A 15,765-nucleotide genomic window follows, 5' to 3' on the forward strand; every position below is an offset into this window, starting at 1 on the left:
TGAACATTATCTACATTATTAGTTTTTCCATGAAGCCATAATTCTGATAATCTTCTTTATTTCATTCATTTCTGCTTTTATTTTATGATTTCATTCCTTATCATTTTGAGATGTTTGCCTTTTTCCCCCTTATTCCTTGAATTGAAAGCTTAGGTCATTAATTTTGGAATCTTTGTTTTTTAACACTATAACCTGTTACTTGTAAGATGGATATTTTTCACAGTTTGTGTCTCTGAAATTGGATTGGTCTTACCAGTGCTGTGGGCCCAGTAGCCCATGTGAAGTAGTTGTCATAAACTTTGCTGGATGAGCACTGAATAATGCAGGTGTGAGGTCAATTTAGGTGGAAAATGTGACCATTAGGGGTTGAGTTGAAAAGTGATTCAGTAATCAGACTTTTGAAGGTAAGGTTTAAGAATGCCTTAACCAATTTATTTTGCTTATATTTTCCTTCTTTAAATATGCACACGAGTGATATGTGATTAAAATCTATATCTAAGTAAGTCTGAAATGGTGCTTCAATAAGTATTAAATAAAAGTCCTAAGTGATAAAGCACGTGTCATAATTTAATTGGCAGCCTCTGTTCTTTGTGGTACATAGAATAGTAATATTATTACGATGTCTTACATTCAGTTAAATACAGTTTACGCATTTAAGGTTCTAGGTTCTAATTACTGCTTTAGTTGAATCCCACAGTTTTAATATATTGTACATATGTCATTGATCATTAAGTACCTCATGAGTTCCATTATGTTTTCTTCTATCATATGAAATATTTAGAGGTGTGGTTTGAGTTTCCAAGCTTATGGATGTTTTTTGGCTGTCTTTTTTGTTTGTTTTTGTTTTTGTTTTTGCGTTACGCGGGCCTCTGACTGTTGTGTCCTCTCCTGTTGTGAATCCCACAGTTTTAATATATTGTACATATGTCATTGATCATTAAGTACCTCATGAGTTCCATTATGTTTTCTTCTATCATATGAAATATTTAGAGGTGGGGTTTGAGTTTCCAAGCTTATGGATGTTTTTTGGCTGTCTTTTTTGTTTGTTTTTGTTTTTGTTTTTGCGTTACGCGGGCCTCTGACTGTTGTGTCCTCTCCAGTTGCGGAGCACAGGCTCCGGACGTGCAGGCTCAGCGGCCATGGCTCATGGGCCTAGCCGCTCTGCGGCATGTGGGATCTTCCCGGACCGGGGCACGAACCGGTGTCCCCTGCATCGGCAGGCGGACTCCCAACCACTGCGCCACCAGGGAAGCCCCATGACTGTCTTTTTATTATGGATTTCTAATAGTATTGCATTGTGGTCAGAGAGTGTGGTCTGTGTTATATTCGTTGACACCACATTTGTGGTTCCGTGTCCGGGGCTGCTGTGGACCTGCGCTCTCTCTTCACAGCTTTGCCCTCCACTGGGCTCCACCGCATCCCAGCTACTCACCCCTCAAGCAACCAGTTGGCCCTCATGTACCGAGGGCTGCTCTAGGCTCTGTGCCATGTTCCGGAGCAGCTCTTCCCACACTTGGCTGGCTCTGAGAATCACCTGAGGTGCTTCTTTTTGTTTTTTAAAATATTTATTTATTTGGTTGCACCGGGTCTTGGTTGGGCCACGCAGCCTCCTTAGTTGTGGCATGCGAACTCTTAGTTGTGGGACGCATGTGGGATCTAGTTCCCTGACCAGGGATTGAACCTGGACCCCCTGCATTGGGAGTGCAGTCGTATCCACTGTGCCACCAGGGAAGTCCCCTGAGGTGCTTCTTAAACATACTGATTCTCAGGTTGTCCCCTGTAGGTCTGGGTCAGAGCCCTGGAATCTGCATGTTGAACAAGTGCCTCAAGGTGATTTTCATGACTGGACACATATAGGGAGTCAGGAAGAGGGACAGGATAGAATGCAGGGCAGTGATGGAACTGGGCTTGAAGAGGAGGAAGTTCACTGCCAAGCATGAGCCTAAGAGGTAGAGGGAGACTTATTAAAAATGTGGGTTCCCAGGCTTCACCACGCGAGATTCCAGTTTGATGGGTCTGTAATGGGATTTGGGAATCTGTATTTTTACATTATTTATTATATTTTTGTTATTTTGTTTTTGTTTTTATCTTCCTTCCCCCACCCCCCTCTTTTTTTTGTTAACTCTGTATGCAACAGTCCTTACCCTGAGAAGCCCCAGGATGGGGGTATTGTGAGGGGAGGAAGTAGCTCAGCTGGCCTTTAATCTTTTTTTTTTTTTTTTTTGCAGTACGCGAGCCTCTCACTGTTGTGGCCTCTCCCTTTGCGGAGCACAGGCTCCGGACGCGCAGGCTCAGCGGCCATGGCTCACGGGCCCAGCCGCTCCGCGGCATGTGGGATCTTCCTGGACCAGGGCACGAACCCGTGTCCCCTGCATCGGCAGGCGGACTCTCAACCACTGCGCCACCAGGGAAGCCCGGCCTTTAATCTTTGTAGAGTCACAGGCAAAGTCCTCTTAAGAGTAAAGGGTTTGGTGGTAGGGTTGGGGCTTGACAAAGGTGGAAAAAATATGATTCACTTGATAGATGAATTTGAGAGGGCGTTGATAGGAAACGAATAAAGAATTGGCTAAGGGTCAGTTCCTCTGACAGATGGTGGGAATTTGCCCAGGTGCCTGGCATATGCCACATACATGTGAATCATGATACTGTGTAGGTGGAACAGCAGTCAGTCTAAAAATGGACTCCAGAGTCAGAGAAGTCCGACTCTTGTTTCTTAAAATTTTCCTATAACCGAGAGCTTACATTTTATCTATGGAGCATCTGTGCTCTCTGAAGGTATGCATAAAGAAGTGCAATATCCAGTCATCTGATTTTTGTTTAAGTGACTGGACAATGCACACACCTATATAAAATGATGAGAGAACAGATTGACTTTCGCCTAGGAGTCATTGTACAGCAGAGTGAAGACAGTGGGTGTACTTCTCTATCTGACTGTCCTTGGGTTTCAGGACTTGTAATCGTGGGTGGTTGGGGAGTTATAATGCTTTGCCATTTATTCACTCAAACATTTATTGAATATCTATCTGTGCCAAGCACTGCTCCGAGTGCTTCTAAGATGAATAAGACACAGTCTGGTGGGGAAGGTGTGATATAAAAGAATGATGACACTGCAGTCGGGGGGGGAACCCATAGACGTTCTGAAGACAGTTCTTTGGATTGTGATCACCAGCTATACTCACTAGTCTTTCTATGAATAAATCCTTTGGGGAATTTTCTTGAGATGCTCAACACAATGTACAGTGATATATAGCTCAATTCAGACCTTCTTTCTTACACTTAGTTTAGAGTAGGTGAACTATGTGGCCGGGGGGCAAGCAATCTAACACAGAAGTTAGCATTTTTAGACTTTAGTGTTACAGGAGCCGTGATCCAACCTGGGCCAACATGTTTATTTTCTATGTGGTCTTGGTTGCTTAACATTCTGAGCCTCAGTTTTCTCACCTGTAAAATGGAAGGATAAGTAATACTTCTGTCTGTGCGTTGTTATGATAATTAAATGAGATAATGTGTGAAGATGTTAACACAATCTCAAGTATACAGTAAATGCTCAAACTTTTTTTTTTTTTGGCTACGCCATGCAGCCTGTGGGATCTTAGTTCCCTGACCAGGGATTGACCCCGGGCCATGGCGGTAAAAGTGCTGAGTCCTAACCACTGGACTGCCAGGGAACTCCCTCAAATGTTATTTTTTAAAAAGAAATTATTTATCATCTAGGGAACAAGATAAAGTGGGAGGTATTTTCATGAATGTAATCAAATGGTGATATCTATGTGTTGCAGGTACTAAACTCAATGATTTTCTGGAATCTAAGGGATGCTTTGCCAACATAATGTCCTCTGGCAGAAGTGTCAGCCCCTCATCTTCTACTGAAACAGGTCTAAGCATCAGTGGGCCTTTCAGCCCCGGCAGAGGGTCTGTTCACCCAGAGTAAGTAAGGGTCCAGGGAAGAGTTGTAAACGTTGGTGTCAATTCTGACCAGGGAGCCAACAGTCTGAGAGGTAGTGTGACATAGTTGGCAAGAGCATGGATTCTGGAGCCAGACTGGGTTCAAATCTTACTCTGTCACTTGGCATCTGAGTGAATTTGGGCAAATTACTTCACCTCCCTGGTGAAGCTTTCTTGTCTGCAAAATGGGGGTAATACTTCACAGTTGTGAGGATTAAATGAGGTAATACATACACTGTAAAGAGATTAGAAGACTCCCTGGCATACAATACAGGCTGTGCAAATGCTGGCTATTATGAAGGTGAAATTAAACTACATATTTTTTGGGGATACATACGTACATACACAGGTGGTAAATCTTAAAGAAAATCAAAGAAATGATTACCATAACAGTCAGAGTCAGGATAGTGGTTACCTCTCTGGGAAAGGGACACACAGATGGTTTTGGGGGAGTGGGAGGAAAGGGCTGGCCATGCTTTATTTCTTCTCCTGGATGTTGGCCTTAAAATTATTTGTAAAACTGTATTTAGAAAAAAAATATTCTGTACTTTGCTTTGTTTATATTTCTTTTATGGGCAAATGTTTTGAAAACCTTTTTCTAACAATTTTTGTTATAAAGAAAGTAATTTAAGTTCGTTGTAGAAATTTTGAAAATATAAAAAACAGTATTAAAAATAACAATCACAATAATCTTATCTCTTAGAGAATCAATGTTAACATTTTATTTTTTATATGCATGAGAAAACATCGATTTCTTTCTTATGCATAGAAATATGTATTTATTTTTCACAATTAATATCATATTATACTACTTTTTGCAAAACCTGCTTTCTCCAACTCTGCATTAACCCACTCTTCCACAATCATCTGTTTATCTGTCCATGTCCTCTTCCCCTTGATCCTAAGCTCCTGAGAGCAGGGACTGTTTGGATCCCCAGTGTCTAGAGCAATGCCTGCCACAAAATGTACTCAGATAAATGTTTGTTGAGTAAAACAAAGTAGGTGGATATTTCTAAAGTTCTTTTGGAAAGTTTCCTTTATCCTTGAAATCTTTTCTACACAGTTTGTTTGGCAAACACAAATATATAAAAAATATTTAGAAGAGACATATTTCACCCCAGTGTCAAAATTATCATATGTTTTGAACTGGGAGGGGGACTCTGAGTTGTTGCATTTTTGCTCTATCTGCACATTACGAAAGTTCAAAGTTATTAGTGTAGATATGTTTATTAAAAACTAGAGATCGAGGACTTCCCTGGTGGCGCAGTGGTTCAGAATCCGCCTGCATGGGCTTATATATACTACCAAATGTAAAATAGATCGCTAGTGGAAAGCAGCCCCGCATAGCACAGGGAGATCAGCTCGGGGCTTTGTGACCACCTAGAGGGGTGGGATAGGGAGGGTGGGAGGGAGACACAAGAGGGAAGAGATATGGGGATATATGTATATGTATAGCTGATTCACTTTGTTATACAGCAGAAACTAACACACCATTGTAAAGCAATTATACTCCAGTAAAGATGTTCAAAAAAAAAAGAATCCGCCTGCCAATGCAGGAGACACGGGTTCGAGTCCTGATCCGGGAAGATCCCACATGCCGCGGAGCAGCTAAGCCCGTGTGCCACAGCTACTGAGCCTGCGCTCTAGAGCCGGCGAGCTGCAACTACCGAGCCCTCACGCCACAACTACTGATGCCGGTGTGCCTAGAGCCCGTGCTTCGCAACAAGAGAAGCTACCGCAATGAGAAGCCCGCGCACCACAACGAAGAGTAGCCCCCCCTCGCCGCAACTAGAGAAAGCCCGTGCGCGGCAACGAAGACCCAACGCAGCCAAAAATAAATTTAAAACAATAATATAATAATAAAACAAATAAATTTAAAAAAAATCTAGAGATCGAGCTATACAAGACTTGTGAGTTATGGAACTCGGGTTCTTTATGACTTTTAGGCAACATAGTCTAGAGTTAACCTGGAGATCCAGCTCTGCCTCTGTCTAGGGCGTGTTTTATCGTTAGCTGCCTTGAGGGCCCATTTCCCTTGCAAATGGAAATGATTCTTTCGGCCCCACCTATGTCACAGGATGTTTGTAGGGAGCAAACAAGACTATCAGTATGAAGTTGGTTTGAAACGATTCAAATATCAGGGTGATGTAATATTATGAAAAAAGATCCTATGACTTGATAACAGATAACTACATCTGAAAGCATTGTCCAAGGCCATCTATCAAATGCAAGGCCACTTAGACCAGAAGTGATTGCTTTTTCTGTTGACACAATAGTTTGCTGTAGGCCTTTTTAACTGCCAAGAAGTTAGGCATTAAACATAATGCTCTGTTATTACATCCATTTCAGTCTAGGTTTGTTTTTGATTATTCCTGCCTCTTCTCTTTATACTGACTGATTTTTTTCTTTCCAGTCAATGGTTTAATTGAACATGTATCTTTTTTGGTAACAGTTTTATTTGAAGCATAATTCACATACCATATAATTTTCTGGTTTAAAGTGTACAAGTCAATGGTTTTTAGTGTATTCACAGAGTTGTACAATCATTACCACAGTCAATTTTAGAACATTTTTGTCACCCCCAAAAGAATCCTGTACCCTTTAGCAGTCACCCCCATGTCCCCTATCCCCCCAGCCCTGGAAACCACTAATCTGTATTTTATCTCTATGGATTTACCTGTTCTGGATGTTTCATATAAATGGAATCACCAGTATCTGGTCTTTGGTGTCTGGCTTCTTTTATTCAGCCTAATGTTTTCAAGGTTCATTCATGTTGTAACATGTATCAGTATATCACGCATTTTTAATTTTAATTTTTATATTTATTTATTTGGCCACACTGCATGGCTTGTGGGATCTTAGTTCCCTGACCAGAGATCGAACCCGGGCCCTCGGCAGTGAGAGCACAGGGTCCGAACCACTGGACTGCCAGGGAATTTGCATCATTCATTTTTTAAAAAAATTGTGGTAAAAAATACGTAACAGAACGTTTGCCACTTTGTCCACTTTAAGTGTACAATTCAGTGGCATTAAGTTATAGTCACACTGTTGTGCAACTATCACTACTAACTATTTTCAAAACATTTTCATCACCCCAAACAGAAAACTCTGTGCCCATTAAGCAATGATTCTCCATTCTCCCCTCTCCCCATTTCTTGGTACTCTACTCTCGTAATCTAATCTAATCTACTTTCTGTCTCTATGAATTTACCTATTCTAGATATTTCATATAAGTGGAATAATACAATATTTGTCCTTTTGTGTTTGGCTTATTTCACTTAGCATAATGTTTTCAAGATTCTTCCATGTCATAGAATATATCAGAACTTCATTCCTTTTTATGTCTGAATAATATTCCATTGCATGTATATGCTACATTTTATTTATCCATTCATCTATCAATGGACATTTGGGTTATTTCCACCTTTTGGCTATTATGAGTAATGGCGCAGTGGACATTCTTTTATAAGTATCTGTTTGAGGGTCTGTTTTCAGTTCTTTTGGGTATATGCCAGGAGTGGAATTGCTGGGTTATATGATAATTTAAAAAATATTTATTTATTTGGCTGCGTTGGGTCTTAGTTGCAGCACGTGGGATCTTTGTTGCAGCATGCAGGATCTTTTTTTCGTTGCAGCGCATGGGCTCTTTGTTGCGGCACATGCGCTTCTCTAGTTGCGTCACGGGGGCTTAGTTGCCCCACAGCATGTGGGATCTTAGTTCCCTCATCAGGGATCGAACCCATGTCCTCTGCATTGGAAGGTGGATTTTTAACCACTGGACCACCAGGGAAGTTCCCCGATAATTCTATATTTAACTTTTGGACACTAAACTTTTTAAGCATGCACCTTTTGAATATATTTCAGTCCCCTCAAATTGTGAATATATAAATTATATGCTCATGGACTTTTATCGAGGAGTAGTCTTAGTTCTCATACATGAGGGGAATTCTAGTGTAAGATCAGCTTCTAACTTCCAATTTAAGCACATTGAAGAATCTAAGCCTTCTGCTTCCTTTCCAGCCCTGCTGCAGATTTAGATCTGAAATCCTCCTCCTCACATTCTGATCACTCCTCTGAAACCTCACTGCCTGAAGCCCGAAAGGATAAATATCCCCAGGAATTCAGCCTGCTTAAGTTGCAGACAAGTGAGTAAGTCATAGGTCCTCCTCCACTCCCAGGGTCTTTGCAGAAGGCTGCCATACTGTTGGGTGCCATTAACTGAAGGCCCATTAGGTGCCAGGCATTCAACACACTTCATCTCTAATTCTCACAACAACTCTGCTGGGCAACTATTTTTATGTGTTTGCAAAAATAAAATGCTTTTATGTAAAAACCATAAAGGTACTGTAGCAAAATACTAAAACAATAAATAAGTATGTAGAGTATAAAAACCCATACCCCAATATTCTCCAATAATCTTCCCATTCTGCCCCATAGCTGTGAAGAGTTTCATATATATCCTTTGAGAATTTTGAAATGTATATGTATGTATACGTTTATATATATGTATGTTTGTATATATATATTTATTGCTTGTAATATACCACCATATTTTCACTAGTAGAAAATAGTACACAAATTATTTTCACTCAGAGTAAATAGATCATGGACCTCTTTCTTTGTCAATACATATAGACCTATGTGGCTAATACAGACCTACCCATTTTACACAGAAGGAAACTGAGGCTTGGAGAGATTCAGTCACCCATATGAGTACACGAACCTAGGAAATGGAGGGATGGGATTAGAACCCAGCCTTGCTTGCCTCCAAAGCCTGTGTTCCTTCTCGGCCACCAAAGAGCACAAGAGTTTCTTAAGCAACCCTAGAGCTGCCAGGAGATCTTTTATTGTTTAAAATCACTTTAGCCATTTTACAGCAGAAGGGTCAAATGAGGAAACAGAGACACTGAGAGGTCCAGTAACTAGCCTAAGGTCTCACAGCGGCCTTTCTCCTTGGTCATAATTGTATGTACACATTTCCCTGTGTCACTATAGTGCATGCATGTGCCACCGTTGCTGCCAACACCACGTATCATCCGGTTAAGATACCATGGGTGTTCCAGCCCTTCCCTGGTTGATGGGCATTCTGTTCTTCCTACACACTTATTAGAGAAAGGTTGGATTGTAGGTGGTTGTAAAACTGTCTCTGAACTTCCTAACCCATACATCACTTCCAACCATAAAACTGGCTTTATTTTTGAAGGGGAGGGTAAAAAGGGAAAAAAAGAGAGCCCTCTTAGATAGCTTTCTTCCTACTTCCCTGCCTTTTGTGCCTAGTTCCACAGAGTCTGACACTGCCCTCGATGTAGAACCAAGGAATTATACATGTTAATAAAGGCTGTATAGCCAGATAGTGCCTGGGGGGGGGTTTCACAGTGTTTTGTCATCCAACTACATTGTGACGCTGGGAGCAGTGCTGATGGAAGGATTTCTGATGTCTTGCAGAAGATGGGCAGCGTCCTGAGTGGACATTTTACCCAAGGCTTAGCAGCAACATCCACACCTACCATGTTGGAAAGCAGTGTTTCTTTAACGGGGTCTTCCTCGGCAACAGGAGGTCTCTATCAGAGAGGACGATGGACAAGAGCTTTGGGAGGAAGAAATACGGTAACGTTTTCCTCCTGGACCTTAACTGTGCAATGTTCAAAAACACTCCTGAGTCATGATTCTGCGGGCCCAGCATCACCTGGCTGGGGGCAGCCCTGCGGGGTCACCAGGTCACCCAAGTGCAGCCAGGAAGATAGGAAAGTGAAGGGGATGGTTGGCAGACTGCACTTTTTGGCATAGAACTCACAACATATGCTGATCTACATTTTTGTTTTTCTGTGGATTTCGTAAAATGCTAATGTGACATTTAAGTCATCAGATAAGTGCTCTCAGATACTTATTAATAGAAACCTCCACTGAAGTCCGAGGAAAAGAATTCATGTTTTAATTAAATGCTGCCTGTCATATGCATTTAAATCGTACTTTAGATTCTCTTTTTTTTAAAGTGCATTCTTTTTCAAAAAAATTAATTAGTTAATTTATATTTTGGCTGCGTTGGGTCTTCGTTGTGGAGCGTGGGCTTCTCGTTGCGGTGGTATCTCGTGTTGCGGAGCATGAGTGCCAGGCGCCCAGGCTTCAGTAGTTGCAGCACGTGGGCTCAGTCGTTGTGGCACATGGGCTCAGTAGTTGTGGCTCGCAGGCTTTAGAGCGCAGGCTCAGTAGTTGTGGCACACGGGCTTAGTTGCTCTGTGGCATGTGGGATCTTCCCGGACCAGGGCTTGAACCTGTGTCCCCTGCATTGGCAGGAGGATTCTTCACCACTGCGCCACCAGGGACGTCCCCGTACTTTAGATTCTTTACAAGGAAAACATCCTGTAAACCTTAGCCTGAAGTGCATGTTGTTATTTTGCAGCTGATTTAATAAAAGGTAGTTGAGATGAGGAGTTATATACATCTCTCCTCAGCTTTAACTTGGTGAGTCCTCTGTCCCAACCTAGCCATCATGGATTTACTGAAAGACCCTAAAGAGTTTCTGAATACTAAGGGACCATTTATGGCACACGCTTCTACAGAAATACCCCTACAGGATTCAGCCATTGCTTCAGGAAAGAATAAGATTGCTGTAGTAGGAATAGAAAGAGAAAGAAATGGAAAGCTCTCATTTTTGAGTTTTAAAGTAGACTTTTAAACTCGTAGCAGAGACAAAAGACCAAGGCTTCTGTTTGGATAGAGAGTACACCAAAAGCCAGACTAAAGTAGTCACTGATATGGGGACTTCGAGGAGTCCTGTGTCCTACCCAACTCCTGAGATCAAAAGCTAGTGGGTGATCGGATGTGAATCTAGCTGGGGTTTCTGCCTCACAGGGTGGCTTCGGGAAGACCTCGAGCTTCAAGGTGAAGTGGAATCTGGCCTGACTCTCAGCAGGAGAGTGGTGATAGCTGTGGGCAATGTTTGGGTGGAAAGCCAGCCTCAGGGTCTCATCCAACCAGGAGATGTGGAAGAATAGCAGCATTTCTGTACCGTGTAAAGACTGTGGGAGGTTAGGACAGAGAGAAAGAGAGGGAGAGAGAGAGAGAGAGAGAGAGAGAGAGAGAGAGAGAGAGAGAGAGAGAGAGAGAGAGAGAGAGAGAGAGAGGGAGGGAGGGAGGGAGCGAGCCAGGAGAGCTGGTCTTATAGCTGGAATGCCGGGAGGCCACTGCACGGTGCACTTTCGACCATCAAGCCAGGGGTCATCTGAGAATAAATGTGTGCCTCACCTGATGCATTGTGGAGGGGGATGGCTTCTGAAGGATCAGACTAGACGATCCATTTTAGCAGACAACAGAAATAGATGCCAACTCTCAGAGAGTAGCAGATACCCATGTGGTTTGCAGACAGTGACCCAGGACCCAAAGCCTTCCACTAAAGCCTTGATGTCATGTAAGCCTGTTGTGCATACCCCGACTTCCCACTCCTAATTGAGATGCAGCCATAGGGTAGAACAGGAAGGATTTATTTTTAAATTTAAATTTAAATTTATTTATTTATTTTGGCCACGCTGCACGGCTTGTGGGATCTTAGTTCCCCAGCTAGGGATTGAACCCGGGCCACAGCAGTGAAAGCGCGGAGTCCTAACTACCGGACCACCAGGGAATTCCCAGGAAGGATTTATTTAACTGGTTTATGTCTGAACACAACTGAGAAAAATCAAGAAGGGATTAAGTTTAGCTTTCTATTGCTTAGGCATGCTCTTGGCCACAAGTAAGAGAAAAATCAAATTATCAGAGACTTAAATCATAAGGTATTTATTATGTAATTAACAAGAAGCTTTGACATCTAGGTGACCTGTATAGTCTGGTTGCCCAGTGATGTCATCAAAGATGTAGGCTCGTTTCGGTTTTTTTTGTGCGTGTGTTACCATTCTTCGTAGTGTTGGATTTTCTTGTCTTGATGCTTGTCACCTTATGGTCACAAGATAACTGTTGCAGTTCCGAGAATCATTTTTATATTCAAGACATGAAAAAGAGGAAAATCTCTTGTTGCCTTCCCCTTTTGGAAGGAAGGAAAAGTTTTCCCATATGGTCCTTGGGAGACTTCCTTCCACTCGTGTCTCACTGGCCAGAACTGGGCCAACTGCAAGTACGTATCAAAAGTAAATGAGATTATCATGATGATCCAAATCCTAACCCTAACCCATCACTTCCCTCCTAACTCGAAAGTAAACATTGTCCTGAATTTTGTGTTTATTATTCCTTTTCCTTCCTCCCTCCCTCCCTCCCTCCCTCCCTCCCTTCCTTCCTTCCCTTTACTGTTTTTATTGTCTTGTCTCCCCAACTAGATAAGATTCCCTATTCTCTAACCTTGAATTTTCCAGATTAAAAAAAAAAATTGGAATGCAGGTGGTATTAGCCTAGTCCTGATTTCAAATAATAATAACAACTGCTACCATTTCTTTTTTTTTTTTGGCCACGCCGTGTGGCATGTGGGATCTTAGTTACCTGACCAGGGATCGAACCCGAGCCCCCTGCAGTGGAAATGCAGTGTCTTAACTAACCCCTGGACCGCCAGGGAAGTCCCCATTTCTTTTTTTTGAGCATTATGTGGGTATACTATTTTTATTTATTGACATTTAAATTTCACCATTAAACATGGAACAGAAGTATATGCTGGCCCTATGTTCAGACTTTTGAAATAAAGATAAATGGACAGATAGCTTTAAGGGTGCAACATACTAAACATTGCACAATATATATTAAACAACTTAGATTATACCTTTATATATTTAGTAGCACAAGTATAGGGATAAGCCATGCAATTGAAGGAAAAACCTGTTCAGGACTGAACAGAGAGGTCTTTCGTTGCTGACAGAATCTCCCCTTGACTTCAGACTTGAGACAAACCAAGGAGTCTGTCAATATACAAAAACCACTGAATTCAGGACAAACAGTAGCAACTGGGTAGATATTAAGGAATTGGCTCTTGCTAATTCGGATTGTGGGGACCAGTCTGAAGGGTTGGCTGTATGCTGGAAATGCTGCAGCTCAAGTCCAGGATCTGTAGATTAGAAGAGCAGTCTAGAGACAGAATGGTTAGTGCATTCTTCAAAAAGACCCGGTTTTCCAAACAAGTTCCTAGGATACTTTCCCCAAATAGGGTGCTACCATTTCTTGAGTGCTGATTATGTGTCCGGATTATTCTCATTCAGTGCTCATGATAGCTATGCAAAGTAGACACTTGAAATAAAGTTTATAAATGAGGATTCTAAGGCTTAGGGAAGTTAAACTGCTCAAAGGCACAGAACTAGAAATTGCAGAACTGAATTTGGACTCAGGTGTGACTGATTTCACAGTTCAAGCCCTTGTCACCACTTCTTGCTGTCACCTGACCTTTACTTGTCAGTACCCTGGTTTGGGTTTCAAAAGATAGGGTCACTCCACTCTCCTTGCTTTGAATCCTCAGCATTTCATCCTCAGGAAGCACTCAATGCACAGATGTAGTTGATGTTATTTCCCTGCACTTAAGAGCTAATAAAAAGTTTAGCTGAAGAGTCTTAGCTATTGAAAAGGGTTTTGAAAGAATAAAAAATAGAAAATTAAAAAATCAAGTACTCCAGTAACTCAAGTACTTCCACCAATTGTGCAGATGGCTTTTCTGAGTTAGCTAGAGAAATTTGGGCAGGTAGGAAACAGCTTATTAAAAATCTTCCTCAGCTCTCCCTTTCGGCTTGCATCTTGTGGGTACAGGTGAATGGAGCAATATCAAAACAAGCATTTAAAAATTAAAAAGAGGGTCCTGTTCATTGGGTGTGTGAGCAAAGAAGGAGGCTGTGTTTCCAGCCATGCATCCTTGCTTCTGATCCCAAGGTGGTTAGTCTTGCAGTCCAGGATTATTCCCTTAGGAGATGCATCTGGTGTAAGAGGTGCAGGTTTAAACGACCGTCCTGTACCAGGCTGACTCCATGTGGTTAGTTACTTATTCCTGGGGCATTGGAAGCGGCTGGGTTGGGTGTCAGAGCATGGGCTGAGGAAGCAGTGTTTGCTCAGCATCAGTAGACTTTTTCGTGACTCCTCTTCACCAGGAAGGCCACCTCCTACTGCTACACTACCCTAGTCTTTGAGTCAGAAGGAGTAGCAGAACCCTTATTAGTTGATTTCCTCCTGAGACCCAGTCGGAGAGGCAGAGCCCCAATTAGAGCTGCCTCTAATCCCGGAGGGATTCAGGGATTCAAAGTGCACTAATGTTCAGGAATGAAAAGATTTCAAGTCAGAGTTCATGCTAATCATTTCAGATACTTTTGATTCTCCATTCATTTTAAACCAAAACATCCCATCCAAACCTAAGCTATTCTTCCTTCCCAGGGTAAGGTAATCATAACAACACCTTTTAAAAAACGTCTCAAGCATAAGCTCCCACTTTATTTATTTATTTTAATCTGTTTTATTAAAATTTATTTTTATTTTTAATTTTATTTTAGGCTCACACTTTTCATCTCCTCAAGGTGAGACAATCACAAACAGAACATTAAGATACCTATATGTACCTCATAATAAAACACTAAATTATCCTGTTTCCACTGTCATGTCAATTCTTACAGGAAATCTGTGGATCACCTTCAGCCCTTTTTATGATTTTGTTTTCAAACACCATTCACAGTTATTGACCCCAGGAATGGAATCCCAAAGGTAACTCCAGGAGATAATCCATATATGTATCCAGAACACAGTAAAGGCTTCCACAAAGCAGGATCAACTCTCCCACCAGGGAATTTTTCAATGTAAGTGTCTGTTAATACTAGGGTTATTTAGTTAACTTTAAAGGAATTGTATTTCTTTCTACTACATATAAATTATATTTTACAAGGGGTGAATCTCAACAAGACATATTTGGTGAGAATTTCTAAAAAAATCTGTACCTAGTTCCTTAGTGTATGCACATGTACGTGTGTAATTGAAATCATACACAGGATCTTGACTACAAAAAGGTGGTTGTTAATTTTGTTCTTGTTATTATCAACAAATATGAAGACTTCAATTTTCATACTGAATCAAATTGTTGGTTAGTGACTACTATTTGGATTGACTTGTACTTGCAACTAAGCATTGAGGAGAAAGGGAAGGTCATTAAATTAAAAGAAAAAACAGTTGGTATAGTACATTAAAAATATTTTAAAAAATCAATCATGTTCCAAAGAAAACAAAACCACTAATTTGAAAAGATACGTGCACCCCAATGTTCATAGCAGCATTATTTACAATAGCCAAGATATGGAAGCAACCTAAGTGCCCATCAGCAGATGAATGGATAAAGAAGATATGGTGTATGTATACAATGGAATATTACTCGGCCATAAAAAAGAACGAAATTTTTGCCATTTGCAACAACATGGATGAACTTGGAGGGTATTATGCTTAGTGAAATAAGTCAGACAGAGAAAGACAAATACTGTATGATATCACTTATATGTGGAATCTAAAAAGTAAAACAAACTAGTAAGTATAACAAAACAGAAACAGACTCACAGATATAGAGAAAAAACTAGTAGTTACTAGTGGGAGGGGGAGGGGCAAGACAGAGGTGGGGGTTAAGAGGTACAAACTACTATGTATAAAATAAATAAGCTACAACGACATATTGTACAGTACAGGGAATATAACTGATATTTAATAAGAACTACAAATGGAGTATAACCCTTAAAAATTGTGAATCACTATGTATACACCTTAAACATATTGTAAATCAACTATACCTCAATAAAAATTAATCATGTTTGTTTTAATGATGTTTACTAGAAATGGTAAAAAAATAATAAGAATTATGGCCCTTAACAGTTTTGAAGCCCATACGTAACAATT

At 41.1% G+C, this 15,765-nt stretch overlaps 1 protein-coding gene across 1 annotated transcript in view; it reads left to right on the forward strand.

The window, feature by feature from the left end:
* Nucleotides 1–15,765, forward strand: part of SPATS1 (spermatogenesis associated serine rich 1) — a 42,216-nt gene that overhangs the window by 22,989 nt on the left and 3,462 nt on the right. Inside the window, exons 4-7 of the mRNA XM_055080015.1 lie at nt 3,780–3,927; nt 7,966–8,090; nt 9,391–9,552; nt 14,567–14,687. Of these exons, the coding sequence (XP_054935990.1) occupies nt 3,780–3,927; nt 7,966–8,090; nt 9,391–9,552; nt 14,567–14,687 (556 nt within the window). The remainder of the gene's footprint in view (nt 1–3,779; nt 3,928–7,965; nt 8,091–9,390; nt 9,553–14,566; nt 14,688–15,765) is intronic.

The sequence above is a fragment of the Physeter macrocephalus genome, chromosome 18 (assembly GCF_002837175.3).
Source record: "Physeter macrocephalus isolate SW-GA chromosome 18, ASM283717v5, whole genome shotgun sequence".
NCBI lineage: Eukaryota > Metazoa > Chordata > Mammalia > Artiodactyla > Physeteridae > Physeter > Physeter macrocephalus.